Genomic DNA, 27,755 nt, shown 5'->3' with positions numbered 1-27,755 from the left:
GGCTTTTATATACATAGTTTATTGTCATTGGCTAAGTGGTTAAAAAAAGTCTCTTGACCTAGGTGGGGGCGAACCGATGACATTTTTGTGTTGTTTTAAAATAAAGTGCGTTGTGACACAGTAGTTTATGCAAAGCAGAGATGGTAACACTTCCTGCATTTTAAGTGGCTCCCGTTTCGAGCATTTTAAACTGCCCAGCAGAGTAGGTTATTATTTCCATTTTTCAGAAGACAAAGCCAAGGCTCAGATCAAGTAGTTTGCCCAACGCCACTTGCCTGCTGGGCCACACACCTCCTGCCCGTTCGTTTTCTGCCTTTTTATCTCTTCTGACCGGGAACCGAACCGTGACCTCCTGGCTCATGTGTCGGCGCTCAGCCTCTGAGCCCCGCTGGCCGGCCGGGGCCCTGCATGCACAGTCAGCCCATTTGCTGGGCACCCTGGCTAAGGGGTGGGCAGAGCTATGTCTGTGGCCCGTGGCTGAGGCACAAGCAGTGCGCCCATAATCGTGGCTGTGATCAAACCCGGGGCTCCCGCACCGCTGCCATGATGTGGAATAGCCACCCAGCTGGTCACTGCGCTGCCGGAAAACGGCGCTGGAGGATGGGTGCCCTCGAGCCCCGAGCTGGGGAGAACGCAATTCCGTGGGAAGGAAAGGAGGCTCCACCCAACGTGGTCAGAGCCATCGTCCCCACCTCACAGCAGAGTGAGGCCCGTTGCCCCCCAGGCCCAGCCTGACTGGCAGCAACAGCAGCGTAGGGACTGCAGGTGCCTTCCCCCGTGTCTCTTGGTCCCTGGTGATGGGAGCAGGAAGGGAGGAGGGAAGGGAGAGAGAACTATCCAGACCCTACAAAGTGACGGAAGCAGAGAGCTGGCTAATATCGGCCCCTCCCCACGTCCTCCCGGCCGCTGGCTCCCACCGCTCCGTTTGTGAAGTGGCCCAGGTCACAAGGTCGCGACACAGGATCCTTTGAGCCGCAGAGACTGAGCCCGAGGGCACAGCGTCCGCCCCAGGGACCACGAGGGCCGGACAGCTGACCGCTCGCTCTCCCCTTCACAGCCTTCCAGACGGAGGGGAAGCTCTACCTGATCCTGGACTTCCTGCGGGGAGGGGACCTCTTCACCCGGCTCTCCAAGGAGGTAAGTCCGCCGCTGCGGGTCAGGCCGTCCCTTTCTGTCTGGGGCTCCAGGGACAGAGGAGGGAGAGCCTGAGGGGAGGGGTGTGCTCTCTCCCTTTATTTCCTGGGGATCCCACGGGCAATGGCACGGTGATGGGGCTACTTACAGCATAGATCAGCCTGAGGCTACAGAATCAGACCCAGTTCTAACAGAAGCCCTCCCAGAGCAGCCGTCCTTCCCGCCTGGTGACTGGTCCCTCCTGGGGGAGGAGGAGTGCGGTCCCTCCTGGAGGAGGTGTGTGGTCCCTCCTGGGGGAGGAGTGTGGTCCCTCCTGGGGGAGGAGTGTGGTCCCTCCTGGGGGAGGAGTGTGGTCCCTCCTGGGGGAGGAGTGTGGTCCCTCCTGGGGGAGGAGTGCGGTCCCTCCTGGGGGAGGAGTGTGGTCCCTCCTGGAGGAGGAGTGCGGTCCCTCCTGGGGGAGGAGTGTGGTCCCTCCTGGGGGAGGAGCGTGGTCCCTCCTGGGGGAGGAGTGTGGTCCCTCCTGGGGGAGGAGTGTGGTCCCTCCTGGGGGAGGAGTGTGGTCCCTCCTGGAGGAGGAGTGTGGTCCCTCCTGGGGGAGGAGGAGTGCGGTCCCTCCTGGGGGAGGAGCGTGGTCCCTCCTGGGGGAGGAGTGCGGTCCCTCCTGGGGGAGGAGTGCGGTCCCTCCTGGGGGAGGAGGAGTGTGGTCCCTCCTGGGGGAGGAGCGTGGTCCCTCCTGGGGGAGGAGCGCGGTCCCTCCTGGGGGAGGAGGAGTGTGGTCCCTCCTGGAGGAGGAGGAGTGTGGTCCCTCCTGGGGGAGGAGGAGTGTGGTCCCTCCTGGGGGAGGAGTGCGGGTCCCTCCTGGGGGAGGAGTGTGGTCCCTCCTGGAGGAGGAGCGCGGTCCCTCCTGGGGGAGGAGGAGTGTGGTCCCTGCTGGGGGAGGAGGAGTGCGGTCCCTCCTGGAGGAGGAGCGTGGTCCCTCCTGGAGGAGGAGTGTGGTCCCTCCTGGGGGAGGAGGAGTGCGGTCCCTCCTGGGGGAGGAGGGCGGGTCCCTCCTGGGGGAGGAGTGTGGTCCCTCCTGGGGGAGGAGTGTGGTCCCTCCTGGGGGAGGAGGAGTGTGGTCCCTCCTGGGGGAGGAGGGCGGGTCCCTCCTGGGGGAGGAGTGCGGTCCCTCCTGGGGGAGGAGTGTGGTCCCTCCTGGGGGAGGAGGAGTGTGGTCCCTCCTGGGGGAGGAGGAGTGTGGTCCCTCCTGGGGGAGGAGTGTGGGGAGGAGGGTGGTCCCTCCTGGGGGAGGAGTGTGGTCCCTCCTGGGGGAGGAGTGTGGTCCCTCCTGGGGGAGGAGTGTGGTCCCTCCTGGGGGAGGAGGAGTGTGGTCCCTCCTGGGGGAGGAGTGCGGTCCCTCCTGGGGGAGGAGGAGTGTGGTCCCTCCTGGGGGAGGAGTGTGGTCCCTCCTGGGGGAGGAGTGTGGTCCCTCCTGGGACAGGTGTGTGGTCCCTCCTGGGAGGAGGAGTGTGGTCCCTCCTGGAGGAGGAGTGTGGTCCCTCCTGGGGGAGGAGTGTGGGGAGGAGTGTGGTCCCTCCTGGAGGAGGAGGAGTGTGGTCCCTCCTGGGGGAGGAGTGTGGGGAGGAGTGTGGTCCCTCCTGGAGGAGGAGGAGTGTGGTCCCTCCTGGAGGAGGAGGAGTGCGGTCCCTCCTGGGGGAGGAGTGTGGTCCCTCCTGGGGGAGGAGTGTGGTCCCTCCTGGGGGAGGAGTGCGGTCCCTCCTGGGGGAGGAGTGTGGTCCCTCCTGGGGGAGGAGTGTGGTCCCTCCTGGGGGAGGAGTGTGGTCCCTCCTGGGGGAGGAGGAGTGTGGTCCCTCCTGGGGGAGGAGTGTGGTCCCTCCTGGGGGAGGAGGAGTGTGGTCCCTCCTGGAGGAGGAGGAGTGTGGTCCCTCCTGGGGGAGGAGTGCGGTCCCTCCTGGAGGAGGAGTGCGGTCCCTCCTGGGGGAGGAGTGCGGTCCCTCCTGGGGGAGGAGGAGTGTGGTCCCTCCTGGGGGAGGAGTGCGGTCCCTCCTGGGGGAGGAGTGCGGTCCCTCCTGGAGGAGGAGGAGTGTGGTCCCTCCTGGGGGAGGAGTGTGGTCCCTCCTGGGGGAGGAGTGCGGTCCCTCCTGGGGGAGGAGTGCGGTCCCTCCTGGGGGAGGAGGAGTGCGGTCCCTCCTGGGGGAGGAGTGTGGTCCCTCCTGGAGGAGGAGTGCGGTCCCTCCTGGGGGAGGAGTGTGGTCCCTCCTGGGGGAGGAGGAGTGTGGTCCCTCCTGGGGGAGGAGTGTGGTCCCTCCTGGGGGAGGAGGAGTGTGGTCCCTCCTGGGGGAGGAGTGTGGTCCCTCCTGGGGGAGGAGGAGTGTGGTCCCTCCTGGGGGAGGAGTGTGGTCCCTCCTGGAGGAGGAGGAGTGTGGTCCCTCCTGGGGGAGGAGTGTGGTCCCTCCTGGGGGAGGAGGAGTGTGGTCCCTCCTGGGGGAGGAGGAGTGCGGTCCCTCCTGGGGGAGGAGGAGTGTGGTCCCTCCTGGGGGAGGAGTGCGGTCCCTCCTGGGGGAGGAGGAGTGTGGTCCCTCCTGGGGTGGTCCCTGCAGAGACTGCCTGCAGGTGTTTCTTGCTGTGGAGACGCTCTGTGTGTCCCTGGCACCACGTGCGATGCCGGGAGAGCTGGCCGACGGAGCAGTCTGTCCCTCTGAGCGGAGTGAGGCGCCCCGGCTCTGTGCACAGGGTGGAGTCGGGTGAAGGGGAGCTGGGCGGCCTCGGAGCTGGCCGTGAGGAAGCCCGGGAATGCGGTGGCCGCTTAGGAAAGAAACCGGGAGCTGGGGAGACGCGGACGGTGGAACGGGGTCCCAGAGACTGAAGGGAGGGGCAGCACCAGGCTCCCCGCAAGGCTGTGGGCACGGCCCCTGCCCCCCTGGGGGGTCCCTGTGTGAAGGGGGGTATTCATCCGTGTGAGCGTGGCGGTCACATCCGGTCCCAGCTGCCACACGCCGCGCTCCCACTCACACTGAGCTCCGGCTTACGCCCAGCACGCTGGACCTGATTTCACGCGTCGCCCTCCGAGGGCGCTCTGGGCTGGTCGGTGACCTCGATGGACGAGGACAGTGTCCCCCGTTCACTCTGGCTCCCTGACAGACACCCGCTGCTCCGACGCCCTCGGGGACGGGAGTGTCCTGGTGGCCCCGTGACCTTCACGCGTGTGATTTCCCAGCCTGAATCAGGTGCCCCGAGCCGTGGGCCCCGACACCCACGGGTCCCCTGTCCCCGGCTCAGGGCGCTCAGCGGACTCCGCACCTCGGCGTGTGGTCTGGGTGGAACCCATCGCCCTCTGGGTGGGTGTGAATCCGTGAAGGGGACCACGGAGCGGAGAAGCGCGAGCCAGGCGTGACGGACGTCACAGCTCCTCGTGCCTCAGCCTTCCCCTTCCCGTCCCCATCGTTCCCATCGGAAGCTCCTTTGGAATGTGAGCCCGGGAGGCGGAGCTGCGGCCGCGGGCGAGGACCCGGGAGAGGAGGTCCGGGCGGTGGCGTCAGCGCTGTGGGCCGCTCCTCGCCGGCCCTGACCTGAAACTATGAACAGACCCGTGTTTCCTCTGCGCGCGCCAGAGGGCATCGCTGGGGCCCGTGGGCGGGGGGATCCGCGCAGAGCCGGACGCCGAGTGTGGCCTCGCGGGCCGGGCCGGTCCCCTTGGCAGAGCGTGTGGACGGACCCGCCGCCAGCCCGCGCCTGCTCTGCTCGCAGGTGATGTTCACGGAGGAGGACGTCAAGTTCTACCTGGCGGAGCTGGCCCTGGCGCTGGACCACCTGCACGGCCTGGGCATCATCTACCGAGACCTGAAGCCCGAGAAGTGAGTGGCCACGTGGGCGCGGGCCACGTGGGCGCGGGCCACGCCCCTGCTCGACAGCCCCCGCCCCCCCCCCCCGTGCCCCCGCAGCCCCTGCTCGGGGTTCAGTTCCCACGTGAGGTCACCCCGGGAGTGGGCGGGGCTTCCTCGCGCTGGCACCGCCCAGGGGGCATCCAGGTGGGATGAGCAGTTCCACCCGCTGCCCCTGAACGGGGTCCGGACGCAGTGGGGCTCGTGCCGAACTGCACAGGTTCCCAGCCGCCCGGCCCTGGTCCCGGTCAGGTGGGCAGGTGGGTGGCACACCCTCCCCTGCTGGCCCACACCCCCTCATGGCCTCTGACGTCACGCCAGCACAGCGCAGCGTCGCTGACTGCAGGGGTGAAGGACCTGTCACACCGTCGTCGGGCCCTACATGGGCGTCCCACGGGGGAACAACGCCCCGGCCCGTTAACTAGCGCCTCCTCCTGCAGCCGGCGGGTTCCGGCCGGGTGCCCCAGCCCTGCGCTCTCTGTTCACAGGTGGAAGGGATCTTGGTAGCTAAAGGAGTCGCAGTCAGGGCAGGGCTGCAGGAGGGAAGGTGTGAAAATGAGTGAGCAAGTCCTCGTGAAAGCTGCTCATTTCTGGGCCCAGGTCAGAGGTCACTGAAAAGAGAGATGAAAACACATCGGTTGTCCTCTTAGTCACGCACTGGACGCAGGCAGCTCCCGCGAGGAGACTGCGCACGGGCGGCCGGGGGTCCCTGGGTGCCCCCCCACCCGAGTGCCTACCTGCCGGGCGCTGACAGCCTCTGCTCTCCCCTCAGCATCCTCCTGGACGAAGAGGGCCACATCAAGGTCACAGGTGAGTGAGTGCCGGGCCCTCGAGACCTCCCCTCCCACGCCCCACCCCCGCCCTGAGAATCGGCCCGCTGGGCGAGGAGGGGGAGGGAGGTAGAGAAGAGAGGATGTTTCTATCTCTCTCTCCCTCCTCTCTCCCCCTCCTCCCTCTTCCCTCCTCCCTCCTCCCTCCTCCCTCTTCCCTCCTTCCTCTTCTCTCCTCCCTCCTCCCTACCCTCTTCTCCCTCCTCCCTCCTCCCTCCTCCCTCCTCCCTCCTTCCTCCTCCCTCCTCCCTCCTCCCTCCTCCCTCCTCTTTCTCCCTCCTCCCTTTTCCCTCTTCCCTTCTCCCTCCTCCCTCCTCCCTCCTCTCTCTCCCTCCTCCCTCCTCCCTCCTCCCTTTTCTCTCTTCCCTTCTCCCTCCTCCCTCCTCCCTCCTCCCTCCTCCCTCCTCCCTCCTCCCTGCCCTCTCCTCCCTCCTCCCTTTCCCCTCTTCCCTTCTCCCTCCTCCCTCCTCCCTCTTCCCTCTTCCCTCCTCCCTCCTCTCTCTCCCTCCTCCCTGCCCTCTCCTCCCTCCTCCCTCCTCCCTGCCCTCTCCTCCCTCCTCCCTCCTCCCTGCCCTCTCCTCCCTCCTCCCTGCCCTCTCCTCCCTCCTCCCTCCCCTCTTCTCCCTCCTCCCTCCTTCCTCCTTTTCCCTCCTCCCTCCTTTCCCTCCCAACAAACCCCCCTGCCAGTCTGGTCAGTGCCCCACGTGCTGTCAGGCCGTCGGCTGGCCTGCGTGGGCCTGTTAGAAGTCAGGTCTCCTGGGGACTTCGTGGCGCTCACTAAGACGTACCATTTATTTTTAAAATATATACATTTTATTGATTTCAGAGAGGAAGGGAGAGAGAGAAACATCAGTGATGAGAGGGAATCATGGACCGGCTGCCTCCTGCACGCCCCCCACTGGGGATGGACCGAGCCCGCAACCTGGGCATGTGCCCTGACCAGGAATCGAACCCTGACCTCCTGGTTCATAGGTCGACGCTCACCACTGAGCCTCACAGCCGGGCAGAAGTGCAATTTCTTGACACCTTCCAGGGGCTCCTGAACCCGTAGGCTTCTGAAGGCCGTTGGCCAGGGAGTTCCGGGTCACGCAGCGCCTGAGGGCGTGGGTGCTGGCGCCGAGGGGGTTGAGCTGGGCAGACAGAGTGGGGGGCCGTGCTGCCCAGCTGGGCAGGCAGAGTGGGGGCCGTGCTGCCCAGCTGGGCAGACAGAGTGGGGGGTGTGATGCCCAGCTGGGCAGACAGAGTGGGGGCCGTGATGCCCAGCTGGGCAGACAGAGTGGGGGCCGTGCTGCCCAGCTGGGAAGGCAGAGTGGGGCCGTGATGCCCAGCTGGGAAGGCAGAGTGGGGCCGTGATGCCCAGCCGGGCAGACAGAGTGGGGGGCGTGATGCCCAGCTGGGAAGGCAGAGTGGGGGCCGTGATGCCCAGCTGGGCAGACAGTGGGGGCCGTGATGCCCAGCTGGGCAGATAGAGTGGGGCCGTGATGCCCAGCTGGGCAGACAGAGTGGGGGCCGTGATGCCCAGCCGGGCAGACAGAGTGGGGGGTGTGATGCCCAGCTGGGCAGACAGAGTGGGGGGCGTGATGCCCAGCCGGGCAGACAGAGTGGGGGGTGTGATGCCCAGCTGGGCAGACAGAGTGGGGGGTGTGATGCCCAGCTGGGCAGACAGAGTGGGGCCGTGATGCCCAGCCGGGCAGACAGAGTGGGGGGTGTGATGCCCAGCTGGGCAGACAGAGTGGGGGCGTGATGCCCAGCTGGGCAGACAGAGTGGGGCCGTGATGCCCAGCCGGGCAGAATTCACGGAAACGCCGCTGAAGCCGCCGCGGTGCCTCCGGCCTGAAGTCCGCGCTCTTTTCCCCCAGACTTCGGGCTGAGCAAGGAGGCCATCGACCACGACGCGCGCGCCTACTCGTTCTGCGGGACCATCGAGTACATGGCGCCCGAGGTGGTGAACCGGCGCGGCCACACGCAGAGCGCCGACTGGTGGTCCTTCGGCGTGCTCATGGTGAGGGCGGCCTGCCGGGTGTGCCGGGCCTCGCACCTGCCCCTCCGCACCCCGTGCCCGGGACAGCACGGCCCTTCCAGAACCTTCTCTGCGGGTCTGAGCGCCCCCTGCTCTGTCTCTGCAGTTCGAGATGCTCACGGGGTCCCTGCCGTTCCAGGGCAAGGACAGGAAGGAGACCATGAGCCTCATCCTCAAGTGAGTAGGGGCCGCCCTCTCCCCCAGGGGCCTCGGGCTCAGCCCCGGGGCCTCCGCAGGCGTTGGCGGTGACGGCCATGGCGGGGGCGTGTAACGGACGCGTCCACCCCGATAGGCTCTCCCCCAGGAAGGATGCTCCAGGGTGTCCGGGGGCAGGGCCTGGGAATAGGATGATTGACGGGGTCAGAGGGCGAGGCTTGGGGCTCAGAGAACACGGAGGGGTCCCTTTCCCCCACGTGTGCTGCAGGGGCACGCGTCCTCCTCCCTCCTTGTCCCGGGGGGTCGTTCACCACACGGATGGGTTTGCCCCTGGAATTCCCGACGGAATCTGACCCCAGGGCGTGGCATCGTCCACCTGTCCTGGGTCCGTGTGGGCAGGACGTGGGCAGCTCCTGGAGGGAGGGGGCCGAGGGCGGGGCTGGGAGTGGGGACGCCCCCCCCCCGTGTCGGGGAGGGGCTCGCTGTGAGCCGAAGGGGCCCGCTGTCCTCAGCGCCTCGCTCAGCCCTGCACGTGGACACGTGGCCGTGACAGAAGCCGAGGCCCTGAGGCTGCGGTGTTCGGGGTGACGTGCCCGATGGGGGGGCCGTGGAGGAGACCCCGGGAGGAGTTCCCAGGCTCCCGGCGAGGACGACACCCTGTTTTGGGGTGATTGCCTCCGTTCCTTTAAGGCTGAAGGGGGAACAGACCTGCGCTTTCTCTGAAGCTGCACTCGTTCCTCAGCAAAGCCGGGGTGGGAGGTGGGAGGTGGGCATGTGACCGGTCCGCGGGGGCCGGCATTTCTGGGGGGCAGCTCCCAGCTGGGGTCCCGCCTTCCCCGGGGCCTGAGACCCCCACCCGGGCGTGCGAGGCCCTCCTTCCCCGGCCCCCAGGGCGAGACCCCAAGGAGACCATCGCTGGCGAAAGCCCTCCTTGCGGCCTGGGCCTCCGTGAGCCCCGTGGACAGTAACTGGTGGTCGCGGGCGCGTGGCTCTCAGCGGCTTCACTGCTGTGAAAGGAGCTTTGAGAGAGCGACTGGGCACGTCTCAGTTCTAGTTTCTCTGTGGTCGGCGTCCCCGGTGCCACCCACGTGAACAGGGTCCCCACCTTACAGCGCGGAAGCGCCCGAGACCCAGGCCAGGGCGCGGCTGCCGGCCACGCGAGTTGACTCGTTTCAGTGCTGCCGGCCGGTTGGGAGCACGGGCACACCTGGTGGCCGTGGCCGGACAGCGGGGTGGTCACACCTGGTGGCCGTGGCCGGGCAGCGGGGTGGTGGCACCTGGTGGCCGTGGCCGGGCAGTGAGGTGGTCGCACCTGGTGGCCGTGGCTGGGCAGTGTGGTGGTCACACCTGGTGGCCGTGGCCGGGCAGCGGGGGTGGTGGCACCTGGTGGCCGTGGCTGGGCAGCGGGTGGTGGCACCTGGTGGCCGTGGCCGGGCAGCGGGGTGGTGGCACCTGGTGGCCGTGGCCGGGCAGTGAGGTGGTCTCACCTGGTCTCCGTGGCTGGGCAGCGGGTGGTGGCACCTGGTGGCCGTGGCCGGGCAGCGGGGTGGTGGCACCTGGTGGCCGTGGCTGGGCAGTGAGGTGGTCACACCTGGTGGCCGTGGCTGGGCAGCGGGTGGTGGCACCTGGTCTCCGTGGCCGGGCAGCGGGGTGGTGGCACCTGGTCTCCGTGGCTGGGCAGCGGGTGGTGGCACCTGGTGGCCGTGCCTCCCTGACCGCCGCCCGCCCGCAGGGCCAAGCTGGGCATGCCTCAGTTCCTCAGCCCGGAGGCGCAGAGCCTGCTGCGAGCGCTCTTCAAGCGGAACCCGTGCAACCGGCTGGGTAAGCGCCGCCCCCGCCCGGGGACACGGGGACGGGATACCTGCTCCCGCTCTGTTCCTGCTCCGGGTCCCGGGGTCCCAGAGGGGGTGAGGGTGGGGTGCTGTCGCCTGAGCTCCCAGGACACAGGGCCCGCGAGGTCCCAGCGCACGGCCGCTGCCCTCGTGGAGGGAGCTGTTTCAAAGCCCCTGTTTGCACACCAGGCGGTGGCCCTCCTGCCGCCTCCTCGGGATGAGACAGGACGGCCCGGAGGGGCTGCTGCTAGGTCAGCCCCTTAACTGCGGCGTCTCAGCAGGCGCCAGAGCCCGGTTCCCCGAGGCCACCGCACACGCACCTCCACAGCAGTCTCTGCGGGGTCCCCGGGGCCTCCCGGGTCGCCCTCCACGGGTGGGGCTCCCGCTGACACCCGTGGGTCCGCCCCAGCTCACGGGCTGTCCTGCGGCAGGTGCGGGCAGTGACGGCGTGGAGGAGATCAAGCGCCACCCGTTCTTCGTCACCGTGGACTGGAACGTAAGTGGCCGTGGTCCCCTCACAGGGACGGGGCGGGGCCACACCGAGGCCACGTCCACCTGTCACCTGACGGGCTCGGAGCCGCCTGGCCGGGCCGAGTCTCACGGGCACTCGCGCTCAGGGAATAACTGCCCCCTCGCCGCCCCCCCCCCCCGCCCCGCCCCCCCCCCGCTCCTCCCCCCACCTTCACAAATGCCTCAGAGCCTTTCACAGAGGGAACAGCACAGCCTCAGCCTCAGCAGCTCAGTGTGGGAGGGGTCCCCTCTGGGCATCTCCGTGGGTGCAGGGAGGGGCGCGGTGGCTGAGACAGGGCAGCCCACCAGCCCGGTCTTACCTCCAAGAACATTTCACACCCGTGCTGAGCTCACGGCAGCTCTCGGGGCTCCCAGCCCGCCCCCCACAGCCCCGCTCCCCTGCCCCCCTGCCCCCTCCTCCCTCTCCCCCTGCCCCTCACCCCTCCTCGCTCCCCCTGCCCCTCAGCCCTCCTCGCTCCCCCTGCCCCTCACCCCTCTTCACTCCCCCTGCCCCTCGCCCCTCCTCGCTCCCCCGCCCCTCACCCGCCTGCTCCCCTGTCTCCCGCAGAAGCTGTACCGGAAGGACATCAAGCCGCCCTTCAAGCCCGCCGTGGGCCGGCCCGAGGACACATTCCACTTCGACCCCGAGTTCACAGCCCGGACGCCCACAGGTGTGCCGCCGCGAGGGGGTCGCCCGGGGTCCTCGCCGATGGCGGGTCCTCCTACCCGACCGGAGGATCCCGGACTCAAGGCGCCTTCACGGGAAATAGCGGTCCGTTCTGTTAGGGACTCATCCAGGCTCCTGTGGACCCCAGCCCCCCACTTCTTGGTCTGAGGTGCCAGTCCAGTGGCCTCCCTTTCAGACGGACACAGGCCGGCCCAGGACAGAACCTGGAGACACGACACCTCTCGTTTCATCGGGAGAGCCGGGGGGCCGGGGGGGCGGGCCGGGGGCCGGGGGGCGGGGGGCCGGGACGGGGCGGGGGGCCGGGGCGGCGGGGCGGGGGCCGGGGGGCCGGGACCGGGGGCCGGGGCGGGGGCCGGGGGGCCCGGGACCGGGGCGGGGGGGGCGGGGGGCCGGGGGGCCGGGGCGGGGGGGGGCCCGGGGGGCCGGGGGGCGGGGGGCCGGGGCCGAGGGGCCGGGGGGGGGGGCCGGGGTCCGGGGCGGGGGGGGGGGCAGCTACGTGTGCACATTTGTGAGTGCAGCTCTGACGGTGCACACGGAACCGCCGGTCGGAACGTCTCAGCAGCCGCGGGTCTCAGCAGCGCGGAGTGGAAATCAGCTTTCCGCTCGGCCCGCGGCCACGCTGCAGGTCCCCCCAATCCCGTCCGGTCTGCTCGCCCCCTTTGCGAGTTACCGCGCTGTGATGGCCGCGATGAGCCAGCTCCCGGGTCCCGGGGGAGTGTGTGCGGTTCCCTCTTACGCTTCGGCAGCTGAGCTTGTCTGTGGTGTGGAGAGAGTCGGCCGCAAAGAGCCGGTCAGACACAAGTATCCGGTGACCGGGCGGCACCGGGACGCCGTTCCCGTGGCTGAGGCTGTCGTGAGCCCGTCCCGGCCACGGCGGCACTGGGTGCGAGCTGCGGGCAGACCTGCGGCCTCCGGCTTCTGCGGGACGGCGTGGGCGGGCAGCTCCTGACCCGGCGGCGGCGGCTCAGGGACGGGAGGAAGCGGGTTCTGTGCTGCCCCCGCGCCCCCGACCGTCACCAGCAACCGGCGCCAGCGTTGTTAGCGCTGCGGCAGGACTCAGCGAGGCACCTCGGCACACGCTGCACCGCACACCCTCCACATGCACACGCCACGCTGTCCCCACGCCCCACGCCGTCCCCACGCCCCACACCCTCCCCACGCCTCACGCTGTCCCCACACCTCACGCCGTCCCCACGCCCCACGCTGTCCCCACACGCCACGCCGTCTCCACACGCCCCACGCCGTCCCCACGCCACGCCGTCCCCACACGCCCCACGCCGTCCCCACACGCCACGCCGTCCCCACACGCCCCACGCCGTCCCCACGCCCCACGCCGTCCCCACGCCCCACGCTGTCCCCACGCCCCACGCCGTCCCCACGCCCCACGCCGTCCCCACACGCCACGCCGTCCCCACGCCCCACGCCGTCCCCACACGCCATGCCGTCCCCACACGCCACGCTGTCCCCACGCCCCACGCCGTCCCCACACGCCACGCTGTCCCCACACGCCACGCTGTCCCACGCCTCACGCCGTCCCCACACGCCACGCTATCCCCACACGCAATGCTGACCCCACGCCGTCCACACGCCCCACGCCATCCCCACGCCCCACGCCGTCCCCACATGCCCCACGCTCTCCCCACACGCAATGCTGACCTCACGCCCCACGCTGACCCCACACGCCCCACACTATCCCCACGCCCCACGCCCCACGCTGTCCCCACCCCGCAGTCTCGCAGCCCCTCCCGGAGCTGACCGCTCCCCTGTCCCCGCAGACTCGCCGGGCGTGCCCCCCAGCGCCAACTCGCACCAGCTGTTCCGCGGCTTCAGTTTCGTGGCCTCCAGCCTGGCCCAGGAGCCCCCGCAGCAGGACCCGCACCGAGCGGCCGTGCACCCCATCGTGCAGGTAACCCCGCGGGCGGGGCGGGGCGCGGCCACCGGTGTCCGAGCCATCTCAGCCGGACGGTGCTCTCCGCCCTGACCGTGCCCCTGAGAGCCGGCCGTGCGGTCCGACCGTGGCCTTGTCCCCCTTCGCTCGTCCCGGGAAGGGGGGTCCTGAGGTGGAGTCAGGCGTGCGGGCGGAGCCACAGGTGGCAGGGCGGGCGTCCTCGCTGCGGGGAGCGGGGCCAGGACCCCGGAGGCGGCTCCGTGTGCGGCAGCCACTCCCGCCGGGAGCTGTGCCCGTGGGGGTCAGGGAAGGCGACCTTGTCCTCCAACCAGGAGGGAGCCCTCGGCGCAGAGTCCACGAGGCCGTGGTGTCTGAGGCGGTCGGGGCCCCGGGGCTGGGTTTCCCATTCCCCTCCCTCCCCCTGGCCCTGGCCTGAGGACTCGCCCCTCCGGCCTCCGTGTTGAGGCGCACAATCCGGACCCCCTTTGCCCTGCGCCATGTGCCTCCCCCCGTGAGAGCTCTGAGGGCCCCGCTCCGTCCCCCGGCCTCAGGGTCGGGGCGCACAGCCTGGACCCCGTTGCACCTGCACTGTGAGCCCCTCCCCCTCCCCCGCCCCCCGCCTCCCCCCGTGAGAGCTCTGAGGGCCCCCCTCCGTCCCCCGGCCTCAGGGTCGGGGCGCACAGCCTGGACCCCGTTGCACCTGTACTGTGTGCCCCTCCCCCTCCCCCCCCCCGCCCCCGTGAGAGCTGAGGGCCCCCCTCCGTCCCGCAGCAGCTGCACGGGGACAACGTCCACTTCTCCGACGGCTACGAGGTCAAGGAGGACATCGGGGTGGGCTCCTACTCCGTGTGCAAGCGGTGCGTGCACAGAGCCACGGACGCCGAGTACGCCGTGAAGGTGAGGCCGTCCGGGCAGCTGCCTGCGCCCACCTGCCCCGCCCGCCTCCTCCTTCTAGGCTCCCACACGACGGGGTCCCCTGGCTTTGACGTCAGGTCCCCGTTTGAACTTTACTTTGCAAATCATGAATGTGTTCAGCTCCAGGCAACAGCGAGGTGCTGACCCCTCTCGCACAGCACCTCTGTGGGTGATCCACGCTGGCGAGGTGCTGACCCCTCTCGCACAGCACCTCTGTGGGTGATCCACGCTGGCGAGGTGCTGACCCCTCTCGCACAGCACCTCTGTGGGTGATCCACGCTGCGAGGGGCTGACCCCTCTCGCACAGCGCCTCTGTGGGTGATCCATGCTGGCGAGGGGCTGACCCCTCTCGCACAGCGCCTCTGTGGGTGATCCACGCTGGCGAGGGGCTGACCCCTCTCGCACAGCGCCTCTGTGGGTGATCCACGCTGGCGAGGTGCTGACCCCTCTCGCACAGTGCCTCTGTGGGTGATCCATGCTGGCGAGGGGCTGACCCCTCTCGCACAGTACCTCTGTGGGTGATCCACGCTGGCGAGGGGCTTTGGGCACTCGCGTTTGGGACTATAGAGTTGGGGCGGGCATAGCGATTGGCAAAGGGAGGGACAGAGGGGGAGGAGGGAACGTGGATACAGCGCCCACGAATCCAGTCAAAGAACTAGCCACAGGCTCAACGGCAGCTGGGCCTAGCCCCACGCCTTGGCAGTGGGGGGGGGGGGGGCGGTGGGGGTGACGGCACTCTCAGCCATCAGGAGCTGTAACAACGTCCGTCCGCCATCCAGTCTCACTCCACACGGTAGCTTTCGCTCTGTCATTGTTGCTGCCTGAAGCATTTGATCAGGAAACACAAAACGTCAGTTTCCTGAGTTTCCGGGTGGGTCGGTGTGGGTGACAGCGGTTTCCTGCCACGTGGTGACCAGTGTCTGGGGGAGGACCCTGTACGCTCTCTACATGATGCTCGCCCCCCCCCCCAGCCGACCTGGATGGACTCCATGGTGGGGGGAGGTCCACCGGGGCCATGGTCTGGATGCGTGGCCACGAGCCGGTCCAAGGCCACAGGAAGTCCTGCCTGGGGCATGGCTCGCCCTCCGGGGCCAGAACTCTCCCTGAGAGCCCGCGCCCACGCCCATCTCCTCGAGCGGCGGGGGGGGGGGGCGGGGGGAGGGTGCTGAGAATTCCCAGTCGGCCTTGCCCCAGGAGCGGGAGGTGGAAGGTCCCGGCCTCTGGCGCTGTCTGTCCGCGAGCCTCACGGCACCACGGTCGGTTCCAGATCATCGACAAGAGCAGGAGGGACCCCTCGGAGGAGATCGAGATCCTGCTGCGGTACGGCCAGCACCCCAACATCATCACCCTCAAGGACGTGAGTGCATGAGGGTGCTCCGTGCCCGTCGGTCTCTCCTCGGTGCTCGGCCCGTGCAGGGTGACGGGTGTGCAGGGTGACGGGTGTGCAGGGTGACGGGTGTGCAGGGTGACGGGTGTGCAGGGTGACGGGTGTGCAGGGGGGCGGGGGGGGCGTGGGGGGGGCGGGGGCGGCCAGAGTGTGCAGGCCGCGCGAGGGGAGCTCCCTGTTCCTCTCGCTTTCCTCGGGAAGCTGCCCCCGGGGGCGGAGTCAGCTCGGCCGCCCCTGCCTGTCTGGGCCGCGGGGTCCCGCTGCTCCCAGGCCTGTCCTGGCACAGAGGCCGTGGGCTTGTCAGAGACGCAGGGCGGGGCTCTGCCGGGACCTGCGGGTCAGAACCGGCCGCCCACACCCCCAGGTGCCAGGGGCACGGAGCGTCTGCACCGCCGCCCTGGGCCCGCTGCGCGCTCTGCAGCCTCCACGTGCTCAGTGCCTACATGTCTGCGGGGGGGCGGGGGCGGGGGCGGGGGCGGGGGGCAGAGGTCAGGACTCATGTGCAGGCTGAGCTCCTGCCTCGCGGTCGTTCCTGCCCGGCTCAGCTCACTCACTCGGGTTCTGTTCTCAGAGCCGCGCCCCAGGGAGGGGCCTGGCCCTTCCCTCGTGTTGCACACGCCTTGCTTTTAGGTCCCGGGAGCCCCCTGAGCTGTCCCTCTCTCCCGGGCACAAGCACGCCCAGGGTGGGGTGACCGTGGGGGACGCAGCACTGACCCCCCGCCCTCCCGGCCCAGGTCTACGACGAGGGGCAGTTCGTGTACCTGGTGACGGAGCTGATGCGCGGCGGGGAGCTGCTGGACCGCATCCTGCGGCAGCGCTGCTTCTCGGAGCGCGAGGCCAGCGCCGTGCTGTGCACCATCGCCCGGACCATGGACTACCTGCACTCGCAGGGGGTGAGCGGGCGGGGGGGGCGGGGGGCAGAGCCGTGCATGTGGCCTGCACGCCGCTTCCTTCTGTGTCTGAAACCCCTGGGGCCCTGACACCTAACCCTGCGGGACGCGGTGGGCATGAGGCAAATATTCCTCTTTTTATTTTATTTTATATATATATATATCTTTATTGATTCAGAGAGAGGAAGAGAGAGATAGAAGCATCAATGATGAGAATCACTGATCCGCTGCCTCCTGCACGCCCCCCACTGGGGATGGAGCCCACACCCGGGCATGTGCCCTGACTGGGAATTGAACTGTGACCTCCTGGCTCATAGGTCGACACTCAACCACTGAGCCACACTGGCCGGGCGCAAATATTCATCTTTAGAAACCTTCGTATTCAGGTTACCTGAACGCTCCACATTCCCTTTTTTTTAATCCTCACTCAAGGACATGTTTTTATTACTGATTTTTAGAGAGAGAGGAAGGGAGAGGAAAGAGAGAGAGCGTCGATGAGAGAAAAACATCGGTCAGTTGCCTCCTGTACGCGCCCTGACGGGACCAAACCGGCCACCTCGTGCTGCAAGGACAGCGTCCAGCCAGCTGGGCCCCGGCCGGGGCCGCCCCCCACCTCCCGTCTCCGGCCTGAGCCGCCCGTGGCCCGCGTCGCTGCCCATTTGTTATTCACTCAGATCTCATTCGCCGTCCGAGGGGCTTGCGCGGTCTCCTCGGATGTGAGTCGGTGTGGGGGGGAGTGGGGGGCTCTAAGTTCAGCATCCGGCTGCCTTGCCTGCTGCAGGGCTGTGAGTAAAGGGCTCCCGAGTGACCCCGGTTCCTAGCGCCTCTGCTCTCCCGCCCCCCCCCCCCCCCCCCGTCCCCCGCCGTCCAGGCCCCCCTGAGGCCGTCCTCCTGCCTCTGCAGGTTGTGCACCGGGACCTGAAGCCGAGCAACATCCTGTACGTGGACGAGTCCGGGAACCCCGAGTCCATCCGGATCTGCGACTTCGGGTTCGCCAAGCAGCTGCGCGCCGAGAACGGGCTGCTGATGACGCCCTGCTACACGGCCAACTTCGTGGCCCCCGAGGTGAGCTCCGGGCCGGCGGGCGGGGCGGGGTGGGGCGGCCTCGCCCACAAACCGAAGGCAGGGCCGCTGCCTGCCCAGACGCGGCTTATTTTATCCGTTTACGTGACATCTGCCCACCGGCTCGCAGCGGCGTGACGCAGTGGCCGCGGGTGGGAGCCGCCCGGGGGTCATGAGTGGCCGAAGGGAGCACCGTCCGTCCCCACAGCGGGACGTGGCCCGGCCTCAGGGAGGGGAGTCCCGCCCCGGGCGACACGGACGCTCCTTGAGGACATTATGGGAAGAGAGGAGCCAGACACCGAGGGTGACCCCTGTCTGGCACCTGGAGGGTCGGGGAGAGACGCAGAGGCGGGCGCAGGGCCTGGGACAGGGCGAGGGCTGAGGCCGGAGACGCGGAGTTCTGGAGGTGGAGGCGGGGCTCACACAGCGAGGTCCACCCAGTGGGCTCCTCGGGCGGCGAGGGTGGCGGTTTTACGTCCCGTCTGACCTCCATTGGAGCAGTTCTTCTGCCTCAACCAGTGGTCGGCAAACTCATCAGTCAACAGAGCCAAATATCAACGGCACAACGATTGAAATTTCTTTTGAGAGCCGAAAACCGACTTCTGCGCATGGGCCACGAAGTTTCACTCGCACCGTACGTGCGCGCCCGCACGTGGCATTTTGTGGAAGAGCCACACTCAAGGGGCCAAAGAGCTGCATGTGGCTCGCGAGCCGCGGTTTGCCGACCACCGGCCTTAACGATGCCCTGCGCCCTCCTCGGTTTGCCAGCCGCTGTCCGCAGGCTGTGGCTCCCACGGCGCTGGCCTTTGGGGAGCCCGGGGGGCGCACTGGACTGTCTTCGCCTCAATGAGCGGCACCCCGTCCCCACGCTGCGGAATCGCGGGCCCACCCGAGCCCCACCCGAGACCTTGACTCGTCTCCGCCCAGTGCTCACCTGTGGCCGTCTGTCCCGCCAGGTCCTAAAGCGGCAAGGCTACGACGCGGCGTGCGACATCTGGAGCCTGGGCATCCTGCTGTACACCATGCTGGCGGGGTGAGCAGACCCGGCGGAGCCCGGGCCCGGGCCTGCAGGCTGACCCTGTCCCCGGGGCACAGGCGTGCGCGAACCTCGGGCTCCCGCAGCCCCTTCCAGGAGGAGCGAGAAGCAGGCAGGGCCCTGGGCCAGGCCTCCTCCAGGAGGTCCCTCCAGACCGGGGACCCGGGCTGCAGGCCCCCGCTCACCACGGACACGCGGCCTCGGGCCTCCGCCCACGTCCTCCCCGCCACACGGGCCACTCCCTGAAAGTGTCCACGCATCCGCCCCTTAAAATCAGGCTCCTGACGGACGGCCTGCGGACGAAGGGGCGCAGGTTCGATCCCGGCCACAGGCAGGTACCTCGGTTGCAGGCTCCCTCCCTGGCCCCGTCCATGTGCCTCTCTCATCGATGCTTCTCTCTCTCCCCCCCTCCCTTCCACTCTCTCTAAACATCAATGGAAAAATGTCCTCGGGTGAGGATTAACAAAGATAAAAATAAATAAAATGAAAATCATCCTCGTGAGCCGGGAAGCTCCCGTAAGGCCCCGGGCAGACAGCACGGAGGCGGGCAGCCGCTCGTGCCGCCGTGGCCGACGGTGGCCGTCCGACGTGCGGGACCAGTTTCCTGGGACCAGGCACCTGTGGTGTGGGAAGTGGGTCGTGTCTCCCTCGCGGCGAGCTCAGCGGCCGGCTGACCCCTGACCCCTGGGCCTCAGCTCCCTCCCTTTGGCTGAGAGGCAAACGCTGTGTGGTGTCTAAGGCTCCTTCCAGCCATCAAATCTAGGACCCTAAGCCCCCTGGTGCTCGACGTTTTAAGTCGAATAAACACTCGAGTGGAGGGACCACCCTTCCTTTTTACGGCAGCAAAACGGACCCAGTGCCTCGCGGGAACGAAGGCCAGCCTGACCAGGATCTCACCGTAAATCGGTGACTAGTGCCGAGGCGGGCGGCGGCCGGGTCCCTGGCGGAGGTCACGGCCCGGCTGTGAGAACCCCCAGAACCCGCAGCTCAGAGAGCGGGTACCCGTGGGCCCTGCTTTACGCTCCAGGGGACAGGAAACACCCGCCACGCATTCACGGTGGTCACGCTCTGAGCACGCACGTTCTGTGTGTTTGCCCATGGTACCGAGACCCCTGTGAGCCCGTGATTCTACCCATGTTGCAACTGAAGCTCAAAAATAATTTGTCAGAGAACCCAGAGTTGGTGATAGATGAACCAGGGGTCCCTCAGACCTCCAGTCTCCAGCTCTCATCCATCATGTCACGCTGTCACCATGGAAACCGAGCCAGGGGGCCGACCACTATTATACGCTGTTGCCAGGGAAGCCAGAGGCAGTCCAGGAAAGCTCGGCTGGGTCCACGGAGCTTGGCTCACCTGTCCTGTTGACCCCCTCCGTGACCGAGTGAGGACGTGGACGGAGCACTGAGAAGGAAATGGTGCTTTGCCATCAATGCTGGATTCGGAGCATAATGGGGAAGAAATGGCTGCTTTTAAACATATATATTTTTGTTGACTTCAGAGAGGAAGGGAGAGGGAAAGAGAGACAGAAACATCAATGATGAGAGAGAATCATTGATCAGCTGCCTCCTGCACGTCCCCTATGGGGGATGGAGCCTGCAACCCGGGCCTGTGCCCTGACCAGGAATCGAACTATGACCTCCTGGTTCATAGGTCAACGTTCAACCACTGAGCCACGCCGGCCGGGCTAAGAAAAGGCCACTTTTAACAACAAAAAGGCAGGATTCCGTTGTGAACTTTGAGATCATGCGTCCTCGTCACCATAAGCCCTCTCGTTACACAGATTCACCCCGTTTGCTAACGGGCCGGACGACACCCCGGAGGAGATCCTGGCGCGGATCGGCAGCGGGCAGTACGCGCTCTCCGGGGGGAACTGGGACTCCGTCTCGGAGGCGGCCAAGGTGAGCTCACGCCCGGTGCTTCCTGGGCGGGGACTCCGGGCAGCCGTCCGTCTGCACCCGAGCCAGGGGACCCTTCATACCAGCAGCGCAGAGATCTCGTCAGCGAGATGGCTCTCACAGCTGCTCAGCTAAAACAATTCTGGCAAAACTATTTTATAGCACTTTCCCATTTTCTACCGCCTTGGTGTGTCAGCGCCAATAAGGTGTGTGTGTGTGTGTGTGTGTGTGTGTGTGTGTGTGCAGAGAGAAGACAGAGAAGCTGATACTTTTTAAATGGGCTTACGTGACGGTGGAGGCTGGGGAGCCTGTGTACAAGGCGGCGGCAGCTGGAGACAACAGCGGCCAGGTCTGCCCTCGAGGGCGGAGGGTCCCCGGGCGGCTCGGTGCCCACACGGTCCCTCTCCCCCGTCCCCTCCCCCCCCACAGGACGTGGTGTCCCAGATGCTCCACGTGGACCCGCAGCAGCGCCTGACGGCACTCCAGGTCCTCAAACACCCCTGGGTTGTGAACCGAGAGCACCTGCCCCAGAGCCAGCTCAGCCGGCAGGACGTCCACCTGGTGAAGGTACTCGGGCGTCAGGAGGCCGGGGGGCAGGGGGGGTGGCGTGAAAAGGTGCTGTGATGCCTCCCCGTTCACCTAACGGTTCAGAGCTCATCACACACACGCAACACAGGCAGGTCGCTGAATAGGCACAGCTCTGTTCCATGCTCACAGCTCAGTGCACTCGAGAGAGGGAGAGGGAGAGGGACAGGGAGAGAGAGGGAGAGGGACAGAGAGGGAGGGAGAGAATCGGGCCGGGCCAACTCCTGGTCCCAAAGTCCTCAATTCTAGACCAAAGGTCTGCCCTCCTCCGACAGCCTGGACAGTAAATATTTGAGGGTTTCGAGCCGGAGGCCTCTGTCTCAAGGACTCCGCTCTCCTGTGTCGCACGGAAACCCCCGAGACAGCAGGTCCGAGGTCGGTGTGGCTGCATTTCGGTAAAACTTTATTCACAAAGCAGCAGCCACCGGGCGGCGCCCGCCCCACCCCAACCCTCACCCCGTAATATTCTAACAGATTCCCTGGCTCATCCCCAGGGCGGGGTGTGCAGGAGGCAGCCCGTCAGTGATTCTCTCATGGGGTTGATGTTTCTCTCTCCCCCTCTCCCTTCCTCTCTCTGAAATCAATTTTTTTTAAAATTGTAAGCGGCCACGAGGAGGTGGCCAGGCCCTGGCCAGGTGCCAGTGTGCGGCGGGGACATCGCAGGCCGGCGCCCTGCCAACCTGGGGGGTGGTTGACCTCAGCCGGGGCCCCGTGGGAGTCGGGAATATTCCCCCCCGTGACCAGCACAGCTGCCGCCGCCGTGGGTGTCAGGTGAACACGGAGATAAGATCCCAGGCCACTGCAGCTCTCGGTGTCCGCACGCGTGGGGAAACCGAGGCCCAGAGGCCGTGCCGCCGGCTCTGGCCGGAGCGGGCCCCCGGTCACTGCCTCTCCCTTGCCTTGCAGGGCGCCATGGCCGCCACCTACTTTGCCCTGCACAGGACGCCCCAGGCCCCGCGGCTGGAGCCCGTGCTGTCGTCCAGCCTGGCCCAGCGCAGGGGCATGAAGAGACTCACGTCCACGCGGCTGTAGCCGGCAGGACCCGCCGCCTGGGGCCCGGGCACGGTGGCCGGGCCCGCGTTTCCCCTTCAGCCGAGAGGGTCCGAGGGCGCCCTGCCCCGCCTCGCTCTGCCGCCTGCCGCCTCCTGTCGCCGCTGCACGCGAAGGCCTTCCCCACGTGGCCCCTGCTCGGCGTGCCAGGAGGCCCCGGGTTAGACGGGAGGAGGCGGCCACGGCAGCGCCTCCCTGGAGGGGCCGGCGTCGAGGGCCGGTGGCCGGCGGCTGAAGGTGACGGAGGGCACGGGCACAGGAGCAGAGCCGCCCCGACGACGACGCAAAGAGCCCTCATCTCGCCGCCCCACGTGTGTGACAGGCCCGCTGTGTCCTCGCAGAGAGCCGAGCGGGAGGCGCCCCCAGAGCCGCTGGGGCTCGGCCTTGGTGCCCTCGGCGCCCGGGAAGGAGCCAGCAGGCGCCTGTGCGCCCGCCCCGCCTCTGGACGGCAGCGGCCCCGGGGCTGGGCGGCCCCGGGCGGAGGGCCCGCTTGCTCGGCTTGCTCCCTCCCCTGCCCCCGGAGAAACGGTGACCTCGGGCCCTGAGCGCGGCCTCTGTCGCCCGGGGGTCGGGGCACGGCCGGGGATGCCCTGGCGGAGGCTGACTGTGTCTGCGCCTGCTGCAGGGCCTGTCCTTGGCGGCCAGTGAGTCCGTGTGTCCCCGGGGCCGCAGGCGCTCGGGCTGGGCCCCTTCATTAATAAAATCCCGACCGCACCGCCCGGGGCTGGAGGAGGCGGCGCCTGTGTCCTGTCTCCTCCAGCTCGTGCCCACCCAGGGAGCCACCCCACCGGGCGGAGGAAGGCTGTCACTTGTCCGTCCGTCCGTCCGTCCGTCCGTCCGTCCCTCCGTCCGTCCCTCCGTGCTCAGGCCAGGCTACGGGAGCAACTGTTGGTCACAGCCAGGTTTTCCCTAAAAAGACAATATTTTATTGTTTCTTTTGTCCTTCCATCTCAACTCCAGTGCCACACACACACACACACACACACACACACACAGGTGTGCGCACACACACACAGACATGCATACACATAGGTGCACACACACAGGCGCGCATGCACACACACACAGGCACATACACACAGGTGTGCTCGCACACACGTACACACACAGGCACGCACACAGGCATGAACGCACACACAGGCACACACGCGCGCGCGCGCACACACACACACACACACACACACAGGCACGCGCACGGGGGCTGCCTGCCGGAAAGTTCCTCCCTCGCTTGGCTGTGGTCTTCAGACCCCAGAAGATGAGCGTGGGGTCCACGGCCCTCTCTCTCCCAGCACCAGGCACAGGTGGGACGTCCGTGCCCTGGCTCCCGCAGAGCCCCGGGCCGTCCTCATTCCTCAGTGGAAAGAGCTCCCCGAGGCTCCGTGACTCCCCCCCGACCCCCGTCGTCTGCTTCCCTCTGAGCTGCTTCACTTGTTATCGGAAACGGGAACAACCGGGCGCCTGCAGGCCACCCTCCTAGAAACCGGCCCCAGTCACGCATTCTGTTCGCCGGGGCCCCAGCTGCCCGCCGCGCCCTCGGCTGGGTGTCTGCGGGGGGGGAGGGGGGTCCCTGAGCGCTGCCGGGGACCCAGAGCTGAGAACCCTGAGCAGCGTGGCGAGCGAGGACCCCTCCCCGTCCTCACCCCCCCCCCCCGCCCCCCCCCGAGCGAGGAGTCCCTGGGGAAGAGACGATGCCGCGTTGGAAGCCGAGATTCCCAAAGTCTTGGGGGAATGGCGGGGTCTGAGAGTCCACGCGCTTGCACGGGGCTCCCCGAACCTGGCGCCGGGGAAGGCTCCCCAGGATTCGCACAGCCCTGCTCACACCGCGGACCGCACCCCCAGGGTCAGACACCGGACTCTGACCTCGGCCTCCAGCCCACCCCTCGCGGACCCTTCACCACCCCTCCAGGGGTCACCCACCAGGTGGCCCCCAGTGGGAGAGAAGCCTGGCCCGCCCCTCGGTGTGCGCACGCCCAGTCAGACTGCGAGGATCGGACGGCCTGCGGGGTCGTGTCCGGGAGGCTGGTCCCCTCCACGGGACGGAGGCCAGTGTGGCTCACTAGGCGGTGTGTCCCCAGGCTGCGCTGGGCCCCGCACGGCGCCGGCCGCACTGCGTCTGCCCCGAGAGCGGAACGGGACCCCGAGCGGCGAGGAGAAGCCAGTGACTCCGTGTGGCCTCGCCCAGCTGGGGCGGGGGGCTCCAAGGCTGTGCCCCCCGGAGCGCTGCACCCCGACCCCCTCTCCGCCCGCCCGCCCGCCCCGCACTTGGCTCGCCGCGCGGGTGTGTTTACAGGCCTCTGTTCGCTTGCGGGCTGTGTGTGCGGGGCGGCCCTGCACAGGTATTTATTACGCTTTCCAGACTTTCTGAACAGATTTTTTAAATAAACACGGGTTTTATGAAGTGTAATGTGTCCCTAGCGTAGCCTCTCGGACTGTCTGTGTCGTCACCCAAGCCGTCTGCACCTCGCACTTCCTCCCCGACCGACCGGGGCTCTGCCATGCGCTGCGCGGTGGCACTCCACGGGGGCGGCCGATGGGCACCGCTCCATACCCCCCAGCCCTGTGTGCGTGTGTGTGTGTACATGTGTGTGCATGTGTGCGTGCACTCCACGTGTGCACATGCATGTGTGCGTGTGTGCACTCCCCGCAGAGCCCGGTGTGTGACGGGACGGGGCACCGGCTGGAGCCGGTGGAGGTCGTGTTGGTGAAGCAGGCGGCTGGGGTGGCTGCGGGGAGCTGCCCCCACACCCAGCACCCGCCCGCACCCCGCCCCTCCTTTCTTTATACGGAAATACAACCAGCAGGTCCGCTGAGGGTCTTCACAAAATGAACGGCATCGGCGATGTCGTGGGCCGTGGGGGGGGGCGGGGGGCGCGGTGGGCACATTCAGATGGGCCAGAGAAGGCGCCACTGGGCGGCGAGAGGCTGCGGGCAGACGGGTGTGGGGGGGGCATTCTGGTCGTGAGCGCTCCTGAAACCGTCAGGCTCCGTCCCGCAGACAATGCCCACGATCCTCCGCCTGCAGCTCGGGCGTGGGCCGCACTGGGCCTTGTCCAGCGAGGCGGCCACCGGGCACCGAAGCGGGTCTGGTGCAGGCGCCTCCCTGCCGCCCGGAGCAGCCTGCGCCACAGCCCCTGCCCCCGCCCAGCCGCAGGCGGTGCCCGCACAGGCCGAGTGGGCGCGGGAGGTTCTGAGCGGGAGGCTCTGAGCGGGACCTACGGGCCGACGCTGGGCCACCACGACCCGAACCGGGCGCCCGTGTGGCCTGTGCGGCTCTGCCCAGGGCTCTGCCGTGCTCGGCGAGGAGGCCCGTGGACCGTGGAGGTCGGTCACTGAACTCTCTTCTTCCTCCCGGACCTCACCGCTTCCTCCGGGAAGCCCGGCGGGATGTGTTTGAATGGCCACAACCCGCCACCAGGGGGCGGGCCAGCCGCCTCCAAAGGTGCACCTGGCCCTGCAGGGGCTGGGGGAGGGCTCCCCACTCCCCCGCCCCTCCCTTCCCTGGGGTCCAGGCGGTGGGCCTGCACGGCCACCTGGGCTCTCAGCCGGGGGAGTCTGCGATCTGTGTCCAAGTGAGAAAAACGGTGGGAGGGTCGTAAACGTGTGTGCATTGCGAATCTGCAAAGGGAGCGGCTTCCTCTCATTAGAAATCGCCTCCTTCTCCCCCAAAACGCCCCGGGGAAACTTAACGCTTTTAGAATATAATCCTATTGGTTTCAGAGAGGAAGGGAGAGGGAGGGAGAGAGAGAAACAACAACGATGAGAGAGGATCATCGGCCTGAAGCCCCACACTGGGGATCGAGCCTGCAACCCGGGCATTCACACCAACCTGACCCCCTGGTTCCGTGGTCGGCAAACTGCGGCTCGGGAGCCACATGCGGCTCTTTGGCCCCTTGAGTGTGGCTCTTCCACAAAATACCACGGCCTGGGCGAGTCTATTTTGAAGAAGTGGCATTAGAAGAAGTTTAAGTTTAAAAAATGTGGCTCTCAAAAGGAATTTCAATCGTTGTCCTGTTGATATTGGCTCTGCTGACTGATGAGTTTGCCGACCACTGGCCTGGTTCATAGGTCAACGCTCCACCCGAGCCCCGCGGCCGGGCCTGGGACAGGTGACTGACACGGCACGAGCGAGCGGTGCCTGAGGGAGAAGGCGCCTTGGCTGCGGCGCGGGAAGTCACGTTCACGGCCCCGTTCCGGCTCCGGCCCCTGTGAGCGGCGAGGGGGCCGTGGTCTTGGGGCTTCTGTGACGTGGCTGTGGGAGGAAGTGTGGCTGTCACTCCTCCCTCCTGTGGGGGCACGTGTGAGAGTGCACGGAACACGGGGGGGGGGAGGGGGGCAGCTTCCCGCTCTCACGGGGAAAAGTCCAGTCACCTCATTGCCATTGGAGCCAGTGTCCCCTCAGGCAAAAGGCCGAGGACACAGGGCCTGCCCGACCAGCGCACCCTCCTCTGGGAGGGGGGAGCCGCCAAAGGTGACGACGGGTCAGGACAACCAAATATTAGCTTTCAGATACGCTGCTTAGAACCGCCTGCAGGTCCCGCCGCCGGCGACGCGGACGCTGCTCTGAGGTCGAGCACACGGACCTGAGCCGTCACAGGCTGGCCCGCTCGGGGTGACAGGCCGCTCGGGGTGACAGGCCCGCTCGGGGTGACGGGGGTCTGAGAAGCCGCTGGCCTTGCTCTGCGGGGCGGTGTGCGGCTAACCTGTGTCACAGCCTCACACTCGCAGTGTGTGCACGTCACACGTGCACAGCGCAGCGGCCATCCGAACCTCCGGGCGCAGGTCCCGGTTAGCAATGTGCCCGCGGAGGCCTCGGCCCGGCAGCAGCATTCCCGCCAGCCCACGGCTCCGGCTAAGAGGAGGCGCCACTGGGGGCGGCGGACCGAGCTTGTGCCGTGACTCGGGCAAGACCAGAGGAAAGTGGCACAAGAACCAAGGCCAGGGAGACACCGACGGGCCCCGGAGGAAACTAGCAACCGGCCACGTCGGAGAACAGCCGGGCCGGCAGCCCGTGGACGGTGAAGGAAATCCACATTCATGAAAAACACGTTAGGCCAACAGCATGCACTCAGAAGATGCATAAATGTTTCGACTGCTTGAAACACCATTTAGGTTTTACTTTATTTTTAAAAATATTTTTTTACTGATTTCAGAGAGAAATGGGGGGGGGGGGGGGGGAGAGAGGGAGAGAGAGAGAGAGAAACATCAATGATGAGAGAGAATCATGGATCAGCTGCCTCCTGCACGCCCTCTACTGGGGATCGAGAGATGTCGCCAGCCGTGGCCCGAGAGATGGGAGCGTGGAGTGGGTACTGTGGAGTCTGCAAGTGTCTGCTAGAGGTAAAAACATAATTTCTATTGGCTGAAAATTGAGACTTATTAGTATTTTTACAAAAGACTGTGGACGAAAGGGGCCACATGCTGACCTGACAAGCCCAGGGGAGGCCTGCATGGCGGTCTTGCAAACTCAGACCTAAAGGAACCACAAAGGATGGTCTGAAATTAAACTTTAACTGAAAGCAGTTATGGTGGGTAGTCACCTCCTAGGCCGGTATCTTCACTGACAAGGTCAACCTTTACCTTAACTGAGCCTATGTGTCTTTTTGCATCTATGATAACACACCCTTGAAATGTCTGGGTAACTTGTAACTTCCCTTTTTCTGGAGCCCCTGGGGCACAACCTAATGTGCTGGGCGCCAGGACAGATTCCACAAATTCCTTCATTATCATGTTAATTGTTCCTGCCCTGCACCCACCTAAGTATGTGTCCATCATTTTACTTTTTATCCATTCCCAGGGGTTTCCCTGCTTTGCTTTCTTCCGCCTCTCTAGCCCATCACCAATGGATTTCAGGTAACCCACCTACATCCCTTTCCTTTGATTGCAATGTGTAAATACAGGTGTAACCCGCCATTCTCCGGAGCATTGTCTCAATTCGTTGAGGTTCTGCTTCCCGACAGGCACATGTCGACAGCTTGGCTCAAATAAACTCACAAAGA

General features: G+C 66.9%; 1 protein-coding gene across 1 annotated transcript in view; it reads left to right on the top strand.

Moving 5' to 3' along the window:
- The window catches only part of RPS6KA2 (ribosomal protein S6 kinase A2), a 49,956-nt gene extending 27,383 nt beyond the window's left edge, over nucleotides 1–22,573 (top strand). Inside the window, exons 5-21 of the mRNA XM_054722480.1 lie at nucleotides 1,058–1,137; nucleotides 4,882–4,988; nucleotides 5,788–5,825; nucleotides 7,705–7,847; nucleotides 7,972–8,042; nucleotides 9,754–9,842; nucleotides 10,285–10,349; nucleotides 10,932–11,034; nucleotides 12,827–12,957; nucleotides 13,711–13,836; nucleotides 15,122–15,211; nucleotides 15,976–16,134; nucleotides 17,035–17,196; nucleotides 18,150–18,226; nucleotides 20,010–20,127; nucleotides 20,554–20,691; nucleotides 21,616–22,573. Of these exons, the coding sequence (XP_054578455.1) occupies nucleotides 1,058–1,137; nucleotides 4,882–4,988; nucleotides 5,788–5,825; nucleotides 7,705–7,847; nucleotides 7,972–8,042; nucleotides 9,754–9,842; nucleotides 10,285–10,349; nucleotides 10,932–11,034; nucleotides 12,827–12,957; nucleotides 13,711–13,836; nucleotides 15,122–15,211; nucleotides 15,976–16,134; nucleotides 17,035–17,196; nucleotides 18,150–18,226; nucleotides 20,010–20,127; nucleotides 20,554–20,691; nucleotides 21,616–21,741 (1,823 nt within the window). The 3' untranslated portion in view covers nucleotides 21,742–22,573. The remainder of the gene's footprint in view (nucleotides 1–1,057; nucleotides 1,138–4,881; nucleotides 4,989–5,787; nucleotides 5,826–7,704; nucleotides 7,848–7,971; nucleotides 8,043–9,753; nucleotides 9,843–10,284; nucleotides 10,350–10,931; nucleotides 11,035–12,826; nucleotides 12,958–13,710; nucleotides 13,837–15,121; nucleotides 15,212–15,975; nucleotides 16,135–17,034; nucleotides 17,197–18,149; nucleotides 18,227–20,009; nucleotides 20,128–20,553; nucleotides 20,692–21,615) is intronic.
- Nucleotides 22,574–27,755: the final 5,182 nt, after the last annotated feature.

This window comes from Eptesicus fuscus, chromosome 10, assembly GCF_027574615.1.
Source record: "Eptesicus fuscus isolate TK198812 chromosome 10, DD_ASM_mEF_20220401, whole genome shotgun sequence".
NCBI lineage: Eukaryota > Metazoa > Chordata > Mammalia > Chiroptera > Vespertilionidae > Eptesicus > Eptesicus fuscus.
This window is presented reverse-complemented; position numbering and strand designations above follow the sequence as displayed.